Genomic DNA, 14283 nt, shown 5'->3' with positions numbered 1-14283 from the left:
TAAAATAATACTCTTATCATTCTGAGTGTGTCCAATCATAGACTTTTATCATTTTTTGGGTTCTGACTCGGCCAAAACTTCTGAGTAACTGAGATTTGTACCAGTACAAGCCACATTTCCAGGCTATGGACTACACAGCCGCCTTCTGACAGTGTGGCCGTGGCATTATCTTGCTGGTTATGGACGAAAGCCTATTGGCCACCTCTGAATGTCTTATTTACTAAAGTTTAAGATGGAGCAAACACTGCTACTAGAGTGTTCCAGCAAGAGTCAACATCTCCTAAGTGCTGGGTGCTGGACTATCCTAAAGGCCTTACAAACATTGTCTCATTTAATCCCCATAAGCCTATGAATGAGATTCTGTTATTATCCCCATTTCATAGATAACCGGGGAGCAGAGAGATAAGTAACTTGTTTCAAGTCACAGAGCTTGTGAGAGACCTGGATTATCTAACTTCAAAAGCTGAGCCCTCGACTGCTTCTAACTACTGGATGCATTTCCAAAAGGCAAAGACTTCTAAATTAGTACTAATCCCTGAAATCCCTCCATTCTTATCCTGACACGGCCTCAGCTGGAATGACAGAGAGGTATAGATGAGAAAGAAAAGAGAACCCCACACCCACGAAATTAAAAGGACAATTTCTTACTTCAGGCACAATATTACTTCATATTGAACTTCATTTTTAAAGTCTTTTAAGATAAATCAAAATGTTCAGACTAAGATATGTCAAAATGCTGAAGGATTATCTTAAAATCCAGTATTTGTCACCCTAAGAACAAAGTTAAATGGGAAATCTTTTTTAATGGGTCTAGTCAATGGAAGAACAAGGAAGAAATGGGTTTTTTCCCTAATGTTCTCTCCTTTTAAATCATTCCTTCACAGACATTTGAGTGTGTACAATGCTCCAGGCGAGGAGAGAGAAAATGATGAGAATATCAACATCCCTGGACTTGAAGGGTGATGTAGCCCTTCTTCTTTTTAAAATACCTTTGAGGTTTATTTCTTAATTTTCTCCTACAGCTTCAGTTTCACAACTTTTCAGAGAAACAGGAAGCTTGGGAAAGGAGAGCATGTGTAATATTCAGCTGCAAGCATAACACGAAGGCCCGGGCTGGGAACTGTCTTCCTCTGCGCAGTGACTCCAGGGCCGTCAGATCCAGGAGAAACATTGGAAAGGTCAGCTTTGTGTTCTCTTTAATCCAGTTTTTAATCAATAGATTTTTAAATACTCACCTTCCAGGTGATTAGCAAGAATATATCAAAAAAATACACAAGCAGGGTAACTCCAAAGGTGAATAAAATCAAATGTCATTGGCCAACTCAAAAAGTGGCCCTACCAAAAGGAGTTTTTTCATTTTCAAGGTGCCCACCTTCCATATAATCTCCAAGGAAGTAGCAGGCAGAAGTCTCATCCCAAAGGAAATGATGCAGTGATTCTCTTCATAAGAGTGGGAGCAAACACGGTTATGAAGACAGTTGCACTGAGGTCAGAAGGAGATGGGAGAATTTGATTAAAGCCAGTCACTGGGAAAATAACATGAGTATAGATATAGACCCTAAGAAGGATATGACAGGTACACTTTCTATAACCTTGTCTGTTGCATTGACAATTATGCTCTCACTGGGCATTCTATTTTGACTTTCCAGTATATTCATAATATATTACAAAAAGTCATTTTAAACAATTCATTTGAATGATGCTCAGTTTTAAAATATGAGCTTGAAAAAACACACACACCTACTCAAATGCCCTGCTAAGATGCTGTGTCTTCAATAATCTTGAATTACCTGCACCTCCTGGCTATTGGTTTCATTACTCTGACAGCTGAAATAACATGTTCATGGCTTGTGTGAGTCTTGGATGTTTGGGGTTAGGAAAAGAATGGGCAGGTTATGCATGTGTTTTCTAAATCAACTCGAGCTCTGCGTTTGTCTACAACGCTACAAGGTTCAATCGCACGGATGGCACCTGGGGCGGCGGCGGGGTGTTGGGGGAGCAGGCACACTCGGAAGGTTCTACTTGACTGGGTGCCATTGTCATGAGAAGCCAGGTGTCACCCCTTGTAACGTAATCAAATAATTTAATCTTTTAAGACAGATTTGATGAATCCATTCTACCTTGAAAGAGATAAATTGGTACATAAAGCAGCCACATAGCACAGGGAGATCAGCTCTGTGCTTTGTGACCACCTAGAGGGGTGGGATAGGGAGGGTGGGAGGGAGAGTCAAGAGGGAGGGGATATGGGGGGATATATGTATATGTATAGCTGATTCACTTTGTTATAAAGCAAAAACTAACACACCATTGTAGAGCAATTATACTCCAATGAAGATGTTAAAAAAAAAATTGGTACATAAAGGACAAAAAGTAAAAAAAAAGAGTGGGAGCAAAATGTAACCCACTTCTCTGTAAGGAGTAACCACAGATTCAATAGGTGGAAACATCCAAATTAGGCCTGCATGGCCATCCCATTTATGCCTCTGGTGGCATAAAAGCAAAATACTTGGGTCAAAGACATTTACTTACACCAGCTCTTTGGGGGATGAAAAGTTAAAGAGTAAATACCTCTTAGAGTTTTCTGAGGGCTAATAAACTGAAACTTGGGAATACTGATGGTCTTTGGGCCAGAGGAGGCAACGACTGCTTGACTTTCAGGTGGAAAAACAAAAATGAAAACAACCCTCACAAAACAGATTCTAAACTTCCGGTGTGGTGGGGAGAGAACTGAGGAGACAAAAGTAGAGATAGAAAATGGACAAATATATAACATGAAGACTGGAACTCTACTCAAAGATGAAACAGGATTTCTTTTAAATCACTTGTTCTCAAAGGGATGGTACTGCCCCCTAGATGTGGTTTTGGAACTGTAAGGGCTTTTGAGGTGCTAATGATAGGAGGGCCATTACCTGCATTCAACAGATGGAACACGGATGCTACACAAGTTCTACAGGTTAGACCCCTCCCAGCAAGAAACTGTCCCCCATCAGCACAACTATCAATTGCCCGACCAAATATTCATGTAGATGGAAAGCCAGTTTAGAACTATCTGAGTTTAGTTTAAAATTATAATCTAATTTTGTTTTATAAACATACAGGGAATCTCTAGCCCAGTTTTAATATGCATTGGATTTCTCAGGAATGCAATTATTCTATAAACTGAGGGAAAGTGTACAGCAAAGTGATGATGAACAAGGTTGCCAGAGCTAGACTGCTTTGATTTTAATCCCAGCTCTGCCCTTATCAGCCCTGTACCCTCATATGTAAAATGGGAATAACAGTGGCACCCACCTCATAAAGTTGTTAGGTAAATATTTAGAACAATGCCAGGCACCCAGTAAACACTATATGGATGTAACTGTTATAGAATTCTGTTTTGTCTAGAACCGTATCAAGAATTGGCCACATTTTAAGGAAAGGGAACTCTCGTACAATGTTGATGGGAATATAAATTGGTGCAGCCACTGTGGAAAACAGTATGGAGGTTTCTCAAAAAACTAAGAATTAGAGCTACCATATGGCCCAGCAATTCCACTCCTGCATATACATCCAAAAAAACCATGAACACTAATTCAAAAAGATACAAGCACCCCAATGTTCATAGCAGCATTATTTACAATTGTCAAGGTATAGAAGCAACCTAAGCGTCCATCAACAGATGAATGGACAAAGAAGATGTGTAATACATATACATATATAACGGAATACTATTCAGCCATAAAAAGGAATGACATTTTGCTATTTGTGGCCACATGGATGGACTTGGAGGGCTTTATGCTAAGTGAAATAAGTCAGACAGAGAAAGACAAATACTATATGATATCATGTATATGTGGAATCTAAAAGAATACAACAAACCAGTGAATAAAACAAAAAAGAAGCAGACTCACAGATATAGAGAAGAAACTAGTAGTTATCAGTGGGGAGAGGGAAAGGAGAAGGGACTGGATAGGGGTAGGGGGAAAAAAGATTATGGGATTATATGAAATCATGTGTGTGAAACTTTTAAAAATTGTAAAGCACTACAGAATTTAAAGAATTGTTCGTTCAATTAAAAAAAAAAAAAAAGAATTGGCCACATTTTAGAAAATTGCATTGCTGACGTCAATCCCATTTCTGGTGTTGAGTTGCCAGCACAGCAGGCCTGTGTAGCTGCCACAGGCATGGTGATTTCATATACAGATACAAGTATGTGCTTTGTTACATTATTTCATACATCTTGTAATATAACCATGCTAGAGCATTTACATATTAAAATAATGATTTCATTACAAAATATTTATATATGTATATTTGTTTACATTCAGTTAGGACATTATATTGATGGGGATGTATAGAGGTCAGTTATACTACCTATAACTTCCAAAATTTCATTTTGGAACAGCAACTGGGGATGATGCTTTTATGTATGAAAGAAGGTTTTATCATCCATGAATTTCATTTGATGATTGTAGTGATATTATAAAATATTTACTATAAAAAAAGGGTTAGTGTTGAGTTGGGTCTGGTAGTAATCAAAAATAACTGTTTTAAAGGATCATGTCAAAAAGTGTCATTCTACATCTTCATATGTTCACACATGTCTACCATTAAACCTGGATTATTACTGAGGCAAGCAGTTTCCATTAATTTCTAAGAAATTAGTATTAAACTATTAATTATATATGTCAACAGTAAAGATACATAGAAACTTCTTTAAGCAGCAATCTATTTCTCAAACACATTTCAGGAGAAAATCCCAAATAAAAATAAAAATGAAGATGTGGCGGCAGACTGAAGGTAGAAAACCCAGAAACTTCTGTGGCCTCCCCTTCGGACTTCAGGGAACAGTCTGAAAAACGCTGATTGGGCACGGGTATTGTACTTGAGCTGGGCACTGAAAATTCATTTGAGGATGGTCATTTGATCACAAAGGACATTTACTCCACAGAAAAGGGGCTGACCTCCAGCTAAGACCTCCAAAACCACTAAACTCATTACTCAGGGGATCTGAGAGTGATCTGGAGAGTGAAAGGAAGAGGTGCCACTCCATTTTCTGGGCCACGCTAACAGTCAAAGGGCGAGGGCTGGCTCTCCCCCTTTTCCAAAGTCCCTCCTAGTCATCAGTGCCCTGTTACCAGACTTCCGCGCCCCTGCTCTGCCCTTATACTGTATTGTCAAGCACCCAATGAATCACGCATTCCAAGCCTCTTCTTTCCTCCGCTGGCCAAACCCCTTTTCATCCCCCATGAAACCACTATATCTTCACTGCAGTTCCCTTGGGGGTTGGTTGACAGGAAAACAGCCTGACTGAATTCATTCACACTAATATGCGAGTGGTTGCCGGCTCCCTTAACCCCACTAGAGGCGTTTTGTTTTTTTTTTAAATTTTTTGGCCACACTGCGCAGCATGTGGGATCTTTGTTCCCCGACCAGGGATTGAACTTGCACCCCCTGCACTGGAAGCGTGGAGTCTTAACCACTGGACCGCCAGGGAAGTCCCACCAGAGGCATTTTAAAACGAAGATGTTTAACTCCAAGGAATCTCCAATTTCAGGCAGTTCAGCAAAGTAGACAATTCAAGGGGTGAGGGGAAAATATTTTTGAATAGGAGATACCAGCTTTGCCCAGGGATATAGTTCAGAAAATTCCCCGAATGTAATTTTACTTTACACACGCTCCCTCAACGCCCCCATTTCTAATCCATAAAATCCTAAAATGGTTGGGAGGGTTTATTTTGTTTTTTTAACAATAGTGCCCACAGTGGCAACAGCCAAGGTGGTCACTGGTAAACCTGAAAACACCTTGAACACTTTTTTCGTTAGCTTCATGTAGGACACAAAACAGAAATATATCAATTACATGTGACTAAGAGTAAGAAAAATATACAACTATATTTAAAACACTTAAATTAACAAGATAGTACTTTTCCATTCTAGCAAAATATCATACATTCAGTTTAAACAAGAGTTAATATCCAGACACACTTTTCCAAAATACCTGATGCTAGTTGAAAATGAGTGACCGTGAGATTTTCCAAGAGATTTCTAATTAGCAAAATGTGTACAATTTTGAAAAACTGTCCATTCTTTTCTAGAAGATAGTCATTGAACAGGTCAAAATGCAAACTGATGTCTCTCTCATAAACCTAAGTATGGTTGCTTCATTTTTCTCAATGATACTTTGGCTGTCAGCAAATCTTATAGCTTCTTTTCCCTTAAAGACAATAATATACAATACCCTTCACAAATAACCATACACTTCTTTGTGTGTAGTAAGCTCTATCTAAACATTTTCACGTGTTTCTGTATTAATTGACTTACACTGAGACTGTTATGAAAAGGGCATTAACTAAGTGCAACTGGCCTACACTCAAACCTCTGCTCTGAAAGAGCAGATGCTTCCCACGTGTTATTTCAAAGTCAAAGCTGCTACACTTAACACATGTGGTATGTAGCTTGAAAAATAAAAACAAAACTGTTTTCTCCACTGGCTTTTTCAGGTGAAGTTGGACCAAAAACCAACACATCTGTGTGACAGTGGCCACCAACTGTAGTCCCACCCCCCTGAAAAGAACAATGGCCCAGTTCCTCATAACGACCATAACATTCCTGGCCAAGGCTCTGGTTTAGAGAGTGTGTCTCCGTGTCCTGACTCTTAAGGAAGCAAAAAGAAAGCGGACTGTCCCCATTTCTCTCCTTTGGCCTCCATAAGCCAGCATCTAAGATTCTCTGGATTTGTTCCCATCCAATGACTTCAAAATTCCAAGTGCAGTATACAACTTTCCAAAAAAAGAAAAAAGAAAACCCACGAAATCGCATAAGGTTGCTGCATAATACTGTGGATGAAAATCAGAACAAGTTGCTGACTGAGGAAGCAAGGCACTTGGTAGCAGGAGACAGGGAGGGTCCCGGGAATGCAGGGCTCAGTGAGTCAACAGTTTCAGGCGAGTAAACCAGCTGACCAGCAGGGACGGTTCTGGAGAAGAGGACTTGGCTGCCGAGGAGCTGGCTTTCTTTTTGGTCCCTTCCTCCGAGAACGGAATCGTGGCGCTGCTGTGGAGATCTGAACTGATGTAGCACCTGCTGCCTCGGATGTAGTCTGCACCTCGGACCAGCTGCCTCTCGGTCGTGGGCCTTGAGAAACGGTATGTGGGGGACGACCTTTCCTCGATGATCGGAGAGATCCGCTCATTACTGAAATACCGGCAAAGGCCGTCCTCACCTGTTTTCAGACAAAGCCCACAAGTAGTCCGTTAAAATACCCATCCTCTGCACGGCGCTGCCTCTGAAGGTGGCAGCACACCCTGCCCTCCTCCCAGGGATGGGCTACCAGGCCCCCCAGGCGGCCAGGCCCACACCACTGGGTGTTGAGAAAGCAGAAACGGAAGATGTAGGCGCACACTTCAGGCTGCTTTTCCATCTGAGAGGTAACATGGGGGCAGAGCAGAATCAGAGAGCCCCCACTTTTTAATCAGTGTAGAATTTTCATAGTTTCACTTGGAATCAAAAAACCAAAGAGAGAAAATCTTATAATTCTATCACTCCTTCCACATCTGTCCTTGCTCAATGCCTGCAGCCCAGAGCACGTGCCCCTGGAACGGTGGTTCATATTCCCGAACATCCCTAAGGAGCATTTAGGAGGTGGGATGCCTTTGGTTATCACTCTGAATGCAGGGCAGGCACTCTTCACCTTTAATGGATGGGGTTCAAAGATTTTAATGCTCTGCAAGGCTTGGGACATTTCTGGAGAAGGAAGAATGACCCCACCCTAAAAGTCAGTAGACCCCCTGGGATGGGGAGCAGGGGAGTAAGAAACTGAATAGAAACATAAAATGCAGGGCACCCTGGCAACATGTAGCATTCTTTTGACCCAGAAATTCCACTTTTAAAAACGTACGAAGAACTACGTACAAGATGCTTATCGAAGCAATATTAACAATTGGGGGGGAAAACACAGATAACCTAAATGCTCAACCATAGTGGACTGAATAAAGAGGTGCTATTGCCATAAGATGGATTACTAATGCGGCTATTACCAAAAATACACCTGTTAACGTTCCCCTTTCATAGTATTACTGAATATCTATCTATTCCATTTTGCACATTTTTCTAAGCGTATAATACATAAATATAGGAACAACTAGAAGATACATGAAACATTCAGTGATTATTTCTAGGTTGGGGAAGCAGATTACAGATTAGTTTTCTCGTACCTTCTAGAGGTTTTCCAACAATTTGTTTTGTTTCTGTAATCAAAGGGGAAAAGTTACGTTAAAAAGTGCCCATTGTCAAAAAGCCACATTTTGTAGGAGTCTATTTATATGAAATGCCTTGAAAAAGTAAATCCAGAGACAGAACGTAGATTTTCAGGGCTTCCCTGGTGGCGCAGTGGTTAAGAATCCACCTGCCAATGCAGGGGAGGTGGGTTCGAGCCCTGGTCCAGGAAGATCCCACATGCCGCGGAGCAAGTAAGCCCGTGTGCCACAACGACTGAGCCTGCGCTCTAGAGCCCACGAGCCACAACTACTGAGCCCACGTGCCACAACTACCGCGTGCCTACAGCCTGCTCTCCACAAGAGAAGCCACCAAAATGAGAAGCCCGCGCACCGCAACCAAGAGTAGCCCCTGCTCGCCACAACTAGAGAAAGCCTGCGCGCAGCAACGAAGACCCAACGCAGCCAAAAATAAATAAATAAATTTATTTATTTAAAAAAAAAAAAAAAAGAAAGTAGATTTTTGGTTGCCAGGAGCTGATGGAGGAGGGAATGAGGAATGACTGCTTACAGGGGTTTCTTGTTGAAGTGACAGAATATTCTGGAATTAGCACAACTCTATGAATATACTAAAAACCACTGAATCGTACATTTTAACAGGGTAAGCTTTATGGTATGCGAGTTGTCTCTCAAAAAAGCTATTATTTTTTTTAATTGCCCATTATGCAGGTACCTGTCTTTCTAAAATGATAACACCAAAAAAATGTGGAAGGTGGGATGGAGGTCAAGTATCTTTCCATTTTCCCGACCTCACACTCCCCACCCATACACCCCATATCTCAACCTTAAAGGAAATAAAAGTCTAAATCGGGGACTTCAAATGCTAAAAAGTATGGCAAAGAAGATGTGGACATTTCTAAATCTAAACAAAGAACTGCCCTGCCCCCTGCTGTCTGCTCCACAGATTTTCGTGTCAACTAAGGGTATCTTGGACCTTAGAAGGCAACTTCTCCCTTTTCCAATTTAGTGTAATCCAGGTGATTCGGGTACTTAGGTGACAAACTTTACCAAGTCGCAGGGAAATGTCAGGGGTTGATCACTTTGGAAGTTAGGCCTCCAGAACTTTTCTCTTCTTCCTTTTACAATCTAAGGCCTACTGTTCTCTAACTTTTCACCAGCTCTTTGTTTCAGCACCGCAAAAGCAATGTTACGATGCCCTGACAATCAAATGTAATCTGGCCAAAAATAAGACTATTTATAAACATTTTCCTCAAAAGACAAGTGTTTTCACCTGTAACTTTGATTACAGGGTAAATTAAACACAAGTTTCTTTTCCAATAGTAGTTACTCTCTAACACAAGAAGGACTGGGGAGAAAAACACCCATGTCTGTTGGTCAAAAATCAAACAGATTCCAATAATAATAGTCATAAAATTGACGATGAGATTGTTTAACGAATAGTGTATTTCTATGTGTTTAGAAATTGGACCATCAGTGTCTACAGCCTTTTTAAAGCACACAGTACTATTTAGGAGATTTACAATCACTACCTAGGAATATATAATTCTGCCATTCTACACATAGATAGGACCTTAGAGGCCTTCAGCACCCCGTGATTTTGCAGATGAGAAGATGATTTTATCGTCATTAGAGCACAAAAGGGCTGAAACGAGGGCCTGGGCTTTGGACTCCAGGTTTGGTGCTTTTCAGTTTGCTTAGATTAAACTTACTTTTCCTCCCATGACTTCGAGGTCTAGCAAAAGGGTCCACAATCCCCATCCAGCTCGCGTCCGCAGGCATGGACAAAGGCCGGGGCTTGCCTTCAGAGGGAGGGGAATGAAAACGGAAAAGTTGACAGAGTTTTTGGACTTTAGAGAATCCTTCCCTTTATTTAGAACTAGACCCTCCCCAACCCTGACATCACACTCACTTCAGCATAAGCAAAATAACATAGTTTAAAAATAAGAAAAGTATTTTAAAGCACTGTATTTCCACAGCAAACCATTAGGACAGAGGCATGCTGAGCTTGCGTCTGTGGGTCCACGGAGCAAAGCAGCTCCAAGTTAAAATGCAGGCACTGAAAGTTGAAACTGTAACATGATCTCACCCCGCTGGGCTTGGATGCCAGGCAGTGTAATGACTCAACAAGCCTTCGCTTTAGAAAGATGAACAAAGGTCTCATACTTAGAATTTCATTGAGGTTTATGTTTTCCTTGGATTACCCTTCAAGTCTGCCGAATTCATCCAACAGTTCCAAATAAGGAAGGGGGAGGGGAAGAGAAACAAAACAAACACTCAGCAACGTACCATAGGATGGTGTTTTCTCTCTCATTTTTGTGGGCAGAATATTGGTTTCCACGGAATACCCAGGCAACTGATCAGAATCAGCGATGGTAAATCTCCGTCTCCGGCTTTCCTGGTCCAGGAAGGAATTGGGGGACTCAGAACCCTTCGGACCAGGCTGCGGCTGTTTACATTTACTGAATCCGTAAACGGAACTCCCATTCTCTTCCCTGCAAGATAGAGGGCAATAATTAAGTTGCTTACGAAGATCCTCTCACACTAAAGAATTATAGGATACATTCTCCTTCTAGCACACAGAAGAAAACAAATCCTCCTTTTCCTCTGGAGGAAAAAGCAACACTTTTTCAATCACAGTTGCTTCTCGAATACATAGAGATCCTATTAAATAAGAGTAAATACCTACTAAATAAGAGAAAATGAGATTTTTTTTTCATATATGTTTAAGGGATACACATATATCTTGAAAAGCTAGCTCTGGTTTTCCTGTACATCTGTCCTAGAGTTGAATCTCCTCCTTACTACAGACACCACAAGTGAAGGTATGATGTATTGAACCTTTTTTCTCATGCCAAGAGTAGTATCTTTGCCAAGATCCAGCAAAGAAGACACTTGATGTGTGATGGCAGTTGTTAGATTTGAAAATGATGTCAAAAATTACAAAGGGGCCTTTAGAGTGGACAATGGAAAGTGTCTATTTTCTGAACAAAGTACAGAAACCAGCAAAAATTGGACCACTGCTTGCAACTTCATTCTTTCTAAATGTCAGCTTATAAAAAAACTTAAAATTAATTTTAGTTGAGCCCAGATTACCAGCTAGTTAAATTTTTGGCACTGAGTAAATTCCATTAGGGGCTCATTGCAAAACTACTAGATAAACCCAGAATCCACTGAGTTCAATAACAGTCTAAGGCTCAGCCTTGCCTATTGGTATTCCCAGTGAGCCTGCTGTGTGCATACCCTTCCCCACCATGAATCTATCTTCTTCTATACTTTTAAACCTGGCATATAACTTCCCCATTCACAAAGCTTTCATGACTCACCACTTGTTCTCTGTGACCATTTGCACATTTCATTCCTAATAAAATATCCTTCAGTGACTTCCCTGGTGGTCCAGTGGTGAAGAACCCACCTTCCAATGCAGGGGATGCGGGTTCAACCCCTGGTCGGGGAACTAAGATCTCACATGCCGCGGGGCAACTAAGCCCTCGCGCCGCAACTACTGAGCTCGTGCGCCTTGACTAGAGAGGCTGCGGGCTGCAAACTACAGAGCCCACATGCTCTGCAGCCTGTGTGCCACAACTAGAGAGAGAAAACCCGCACGCCACAACTAGAGAGAAGCCCGCGTTGTAACGAAAGACCCCGCATGCTTCAACGAAGATCCCGCGTGCCACAAGATCCACTAAGACCCGACACAGCCAAAAAATAAATAAGTAAATAATAAATTTTAAAAAAATAAAATAAAATATCCTTCATTAATGGTGTGCATGTGCCCACGTGTCTCCCCTGATAGAATCAAAGCGCCAGCTCCCTTTCACCTTTACTATGTACATACCCTTCTTCTTACCATAGCCCCTGTGGCCCCTCACTGAGACCCAGACAAGAATATTCTGGATTAGGGGAGTCGAGGCCATCCTCCCTACAGCTTCTGCTAGAACAGTCCACACACTGGTCTGTTCTATCAGTGAAACCCTCTGTTCTCTATGTGCAAAAGCAACAACTCCTTGTAGTTTCAAACACAATTTAGATCTCGCGACCACAGGACTCTGGTCTGTGAATACAGGGGAGAGCCTGGTCTACCAACCAGAAAGCCCCTGATTGCTGCAGCCACTGCTCTACATGCCATAATAACTTCTGGGCAAACCAAGACTCAAGGAAGAGGAAAACGACATTAATTTTTCTTTGTGCCCAGGAAAGAAACACACCAGAAGCAAAGAGCTCAGCTTAAAACAAAAACAAACAAATGAAAAACTCCACCCTGAAGTGAAACATCACTGTAAGTTCAGTCCAAACTGTGTCTTATGAAATATTACAGCATGATTACGTATCTCTCAATTTATTCTTGAACAGTTGACTAAGATATTGGCAGTTCTCTGGGGGCAAGAGCTACATCTGTTTTGCATAAGATGGTACATCAGGCCCAACTCTCAGTAAATGTATGTTTAATAAATGAGCCAGATTCTCTACTTTTACCAGCATATGTAAATATGTAAGATGACATAAATAAGCCTATATTTTCATACCTTCATCATCCCCTATATAACATCTAGCATGACCGTCCTCATTTTACCGTAAACATTTAAGATAGCCATTGAGAAAGTAACGATCCTGAAGAATTCATAATAGACACACACACATAAGCACACATGGCCGTGCAAATACAGCCCATCCACACCTATTTTCACATTTTTTAAGTCCTATGAAAAACACATCCCTCTCAGCAAAATAAAACTGTAACTTTAATCAACCTCACAGAAATATTTATTATCTTCCGCCCCAGAGACGAATTTACCGTGTAGGTAATGAAACTTCAGCTTCAGGGACCCCCAAACAGCTCGTTCCGATGCCCAGTGAAGAATTAAAACAATGCAGTCCCCGAGAGCACATGCTTTAATCAGCCCCCTCCCCATCATACTGGCTGGCTTCAAGGCCCATAAAACTAGATCTGTTCCTACACTTCCCCCTAAAGGATCACACTTCCCCTACCCCTGGTCTTATTGAGATATAATCGACATATAACACTGTATTCATTTCACAGGTACAACGTAATGATTTACGTATGTACCGCAAAACAATCATCACACGTGGTTACTAATTCTTTCCTGTGATGAGCACTTTTAAGATCTACTCTCTCCGCAACTTTGAAAAATACACGACATTGTTAACAACAGTCACCACGCTGTACATTACACCCCCAGGACTTCGCCTGTAACTGGAAGTCTGTCCTTTTCGACCCCTTTCACCCATTCCCCAATGCCCACACCCAGGGCGATACTTTTTGACGGTGGATTCAAGACTCATCCCCAACACGCTGGAGTGTCAGCCGCGTCTCCTCTCGAGATACTCATGGTCTTCCCACCACCGCTAGCACCTCCACGCAAGGAGGTGTGTGCACACCACAGAAATGGGCACCGACATACCGGGGGGAGTAGGGGACGGTCGGCGGAGGAGGAATATAAAGATCCATGATGGCTGGCTTCTCCTTCTTCAGTGACGCGTCCATCGTGCTGTCCGGGGACTGAGTGGTCGTGGGCGGAGGCGAGGTCTGAAAGGGAGGAAGTGTAAAAGCGTGGACGTTACCTCGGAGATCGTTCTCCCCAAAACCAGCCCCAGCCCCTGGGTAAACAGCAGCCCAGGTCATTTGCGTGTCTGCAACATCCAATGCGTACTCTGCTTTGAGACACTCAAAATGTACCGAGAGTTTTTTTGTTTTTTTTTTAAAGTATGGTTGATTTACAATGTTGTGTTAGTTTCAGGTGTACAGCAAAGTGATACAGTTGTACGTGTGTGTGTGTGTGTGTGTATATATATATATATATATATTCTTTTTCAGATGCTTTTCTATTGAAGGTTATTATAAGGTATTGAAAATAGTTCCCTGGGCTATACGGTAGGACCTTTTTATTTTATATATAGTAGTGTGTATCTGTTAATCCCAAACTCCTAATGTATCTCTCCCTCCCTCCCCACTTTGGTAACCATAAGTTTGCTTTCTGTCTGTGAGTTTGTTTCAGTTTTGTAAATAAGTCCATTTGTATCATTTTTTTAGATTCCACGTATGAGTGATA

The 14283-nt window shown here is 41.6% G+C and overlaps 1 protein-coding gene across 8 annotated transcripts in view; it reads right to left on the bottom strand.

Annotated features, from left to right (window-relative positions):
• Positions 1-1079: 1079 nt before the first annotated feature.
• The window catches only part of CNKSR3 (CNKSR family member 3), a 103626-nt gene continuing 90422 nt past the window's right edge, over positions 1080-14283 (bottom strand). For 4 of the 8 annotated variants that reach the window (XM_036872203.1, XM_036872210.1, XM_036872205.1 and 1 more), the window contains 5 exons: positions 13636-13760; positions 10502-10707; positions 9925-10014; positions 8195-8227; positions 5694-7203 (listed from right to left, as the gene is read on the bottom strand). In XM_036872203.1, the coding sequence (XP_036728098.1) occupies positions 6905-7203; positions 8195-8227; positions 9925-10014; positions 10502-10707; positions 13636-13760 (753 nt within the window). In that variant the 3' untranslated portion in view covers positions 5694-6904. Of the gene's footprint in view, positions 1484-2373; positions 2728-5693; positions 7204-8194; positions 8228-9924; positions 10015-10501; positions 10708-13635; positions 13761-14283 lie in introns of those variants that run through there. The other 4 variants (XM_036872211.1, XM_036872206.1, XM_036872209.1 and 1 more) reach the window with 3 other exon arrangements.

Source organism: Balaenoptera musculus, chromosome 12 (assembly GCF_009873245.2).
Source record: "Balaenoptera musculus isolate JJ_BM4_2016_0621 chromosome 12, mBalMus1.pri.v3, whole genome shotgun sequence".
In the NCBI taxonomy this organism is placed as follows: Eukaryota; Metazoa; Chordata; class Mammalia; order Artiodactyla; family Balaenopteridae; genus Balaenoptera; species Balaenoptera musculus.
Note: the sequence above shows the minus strand (reverse complement) of the source record. Positions and strands in the feature narration are given on the sequence as shown.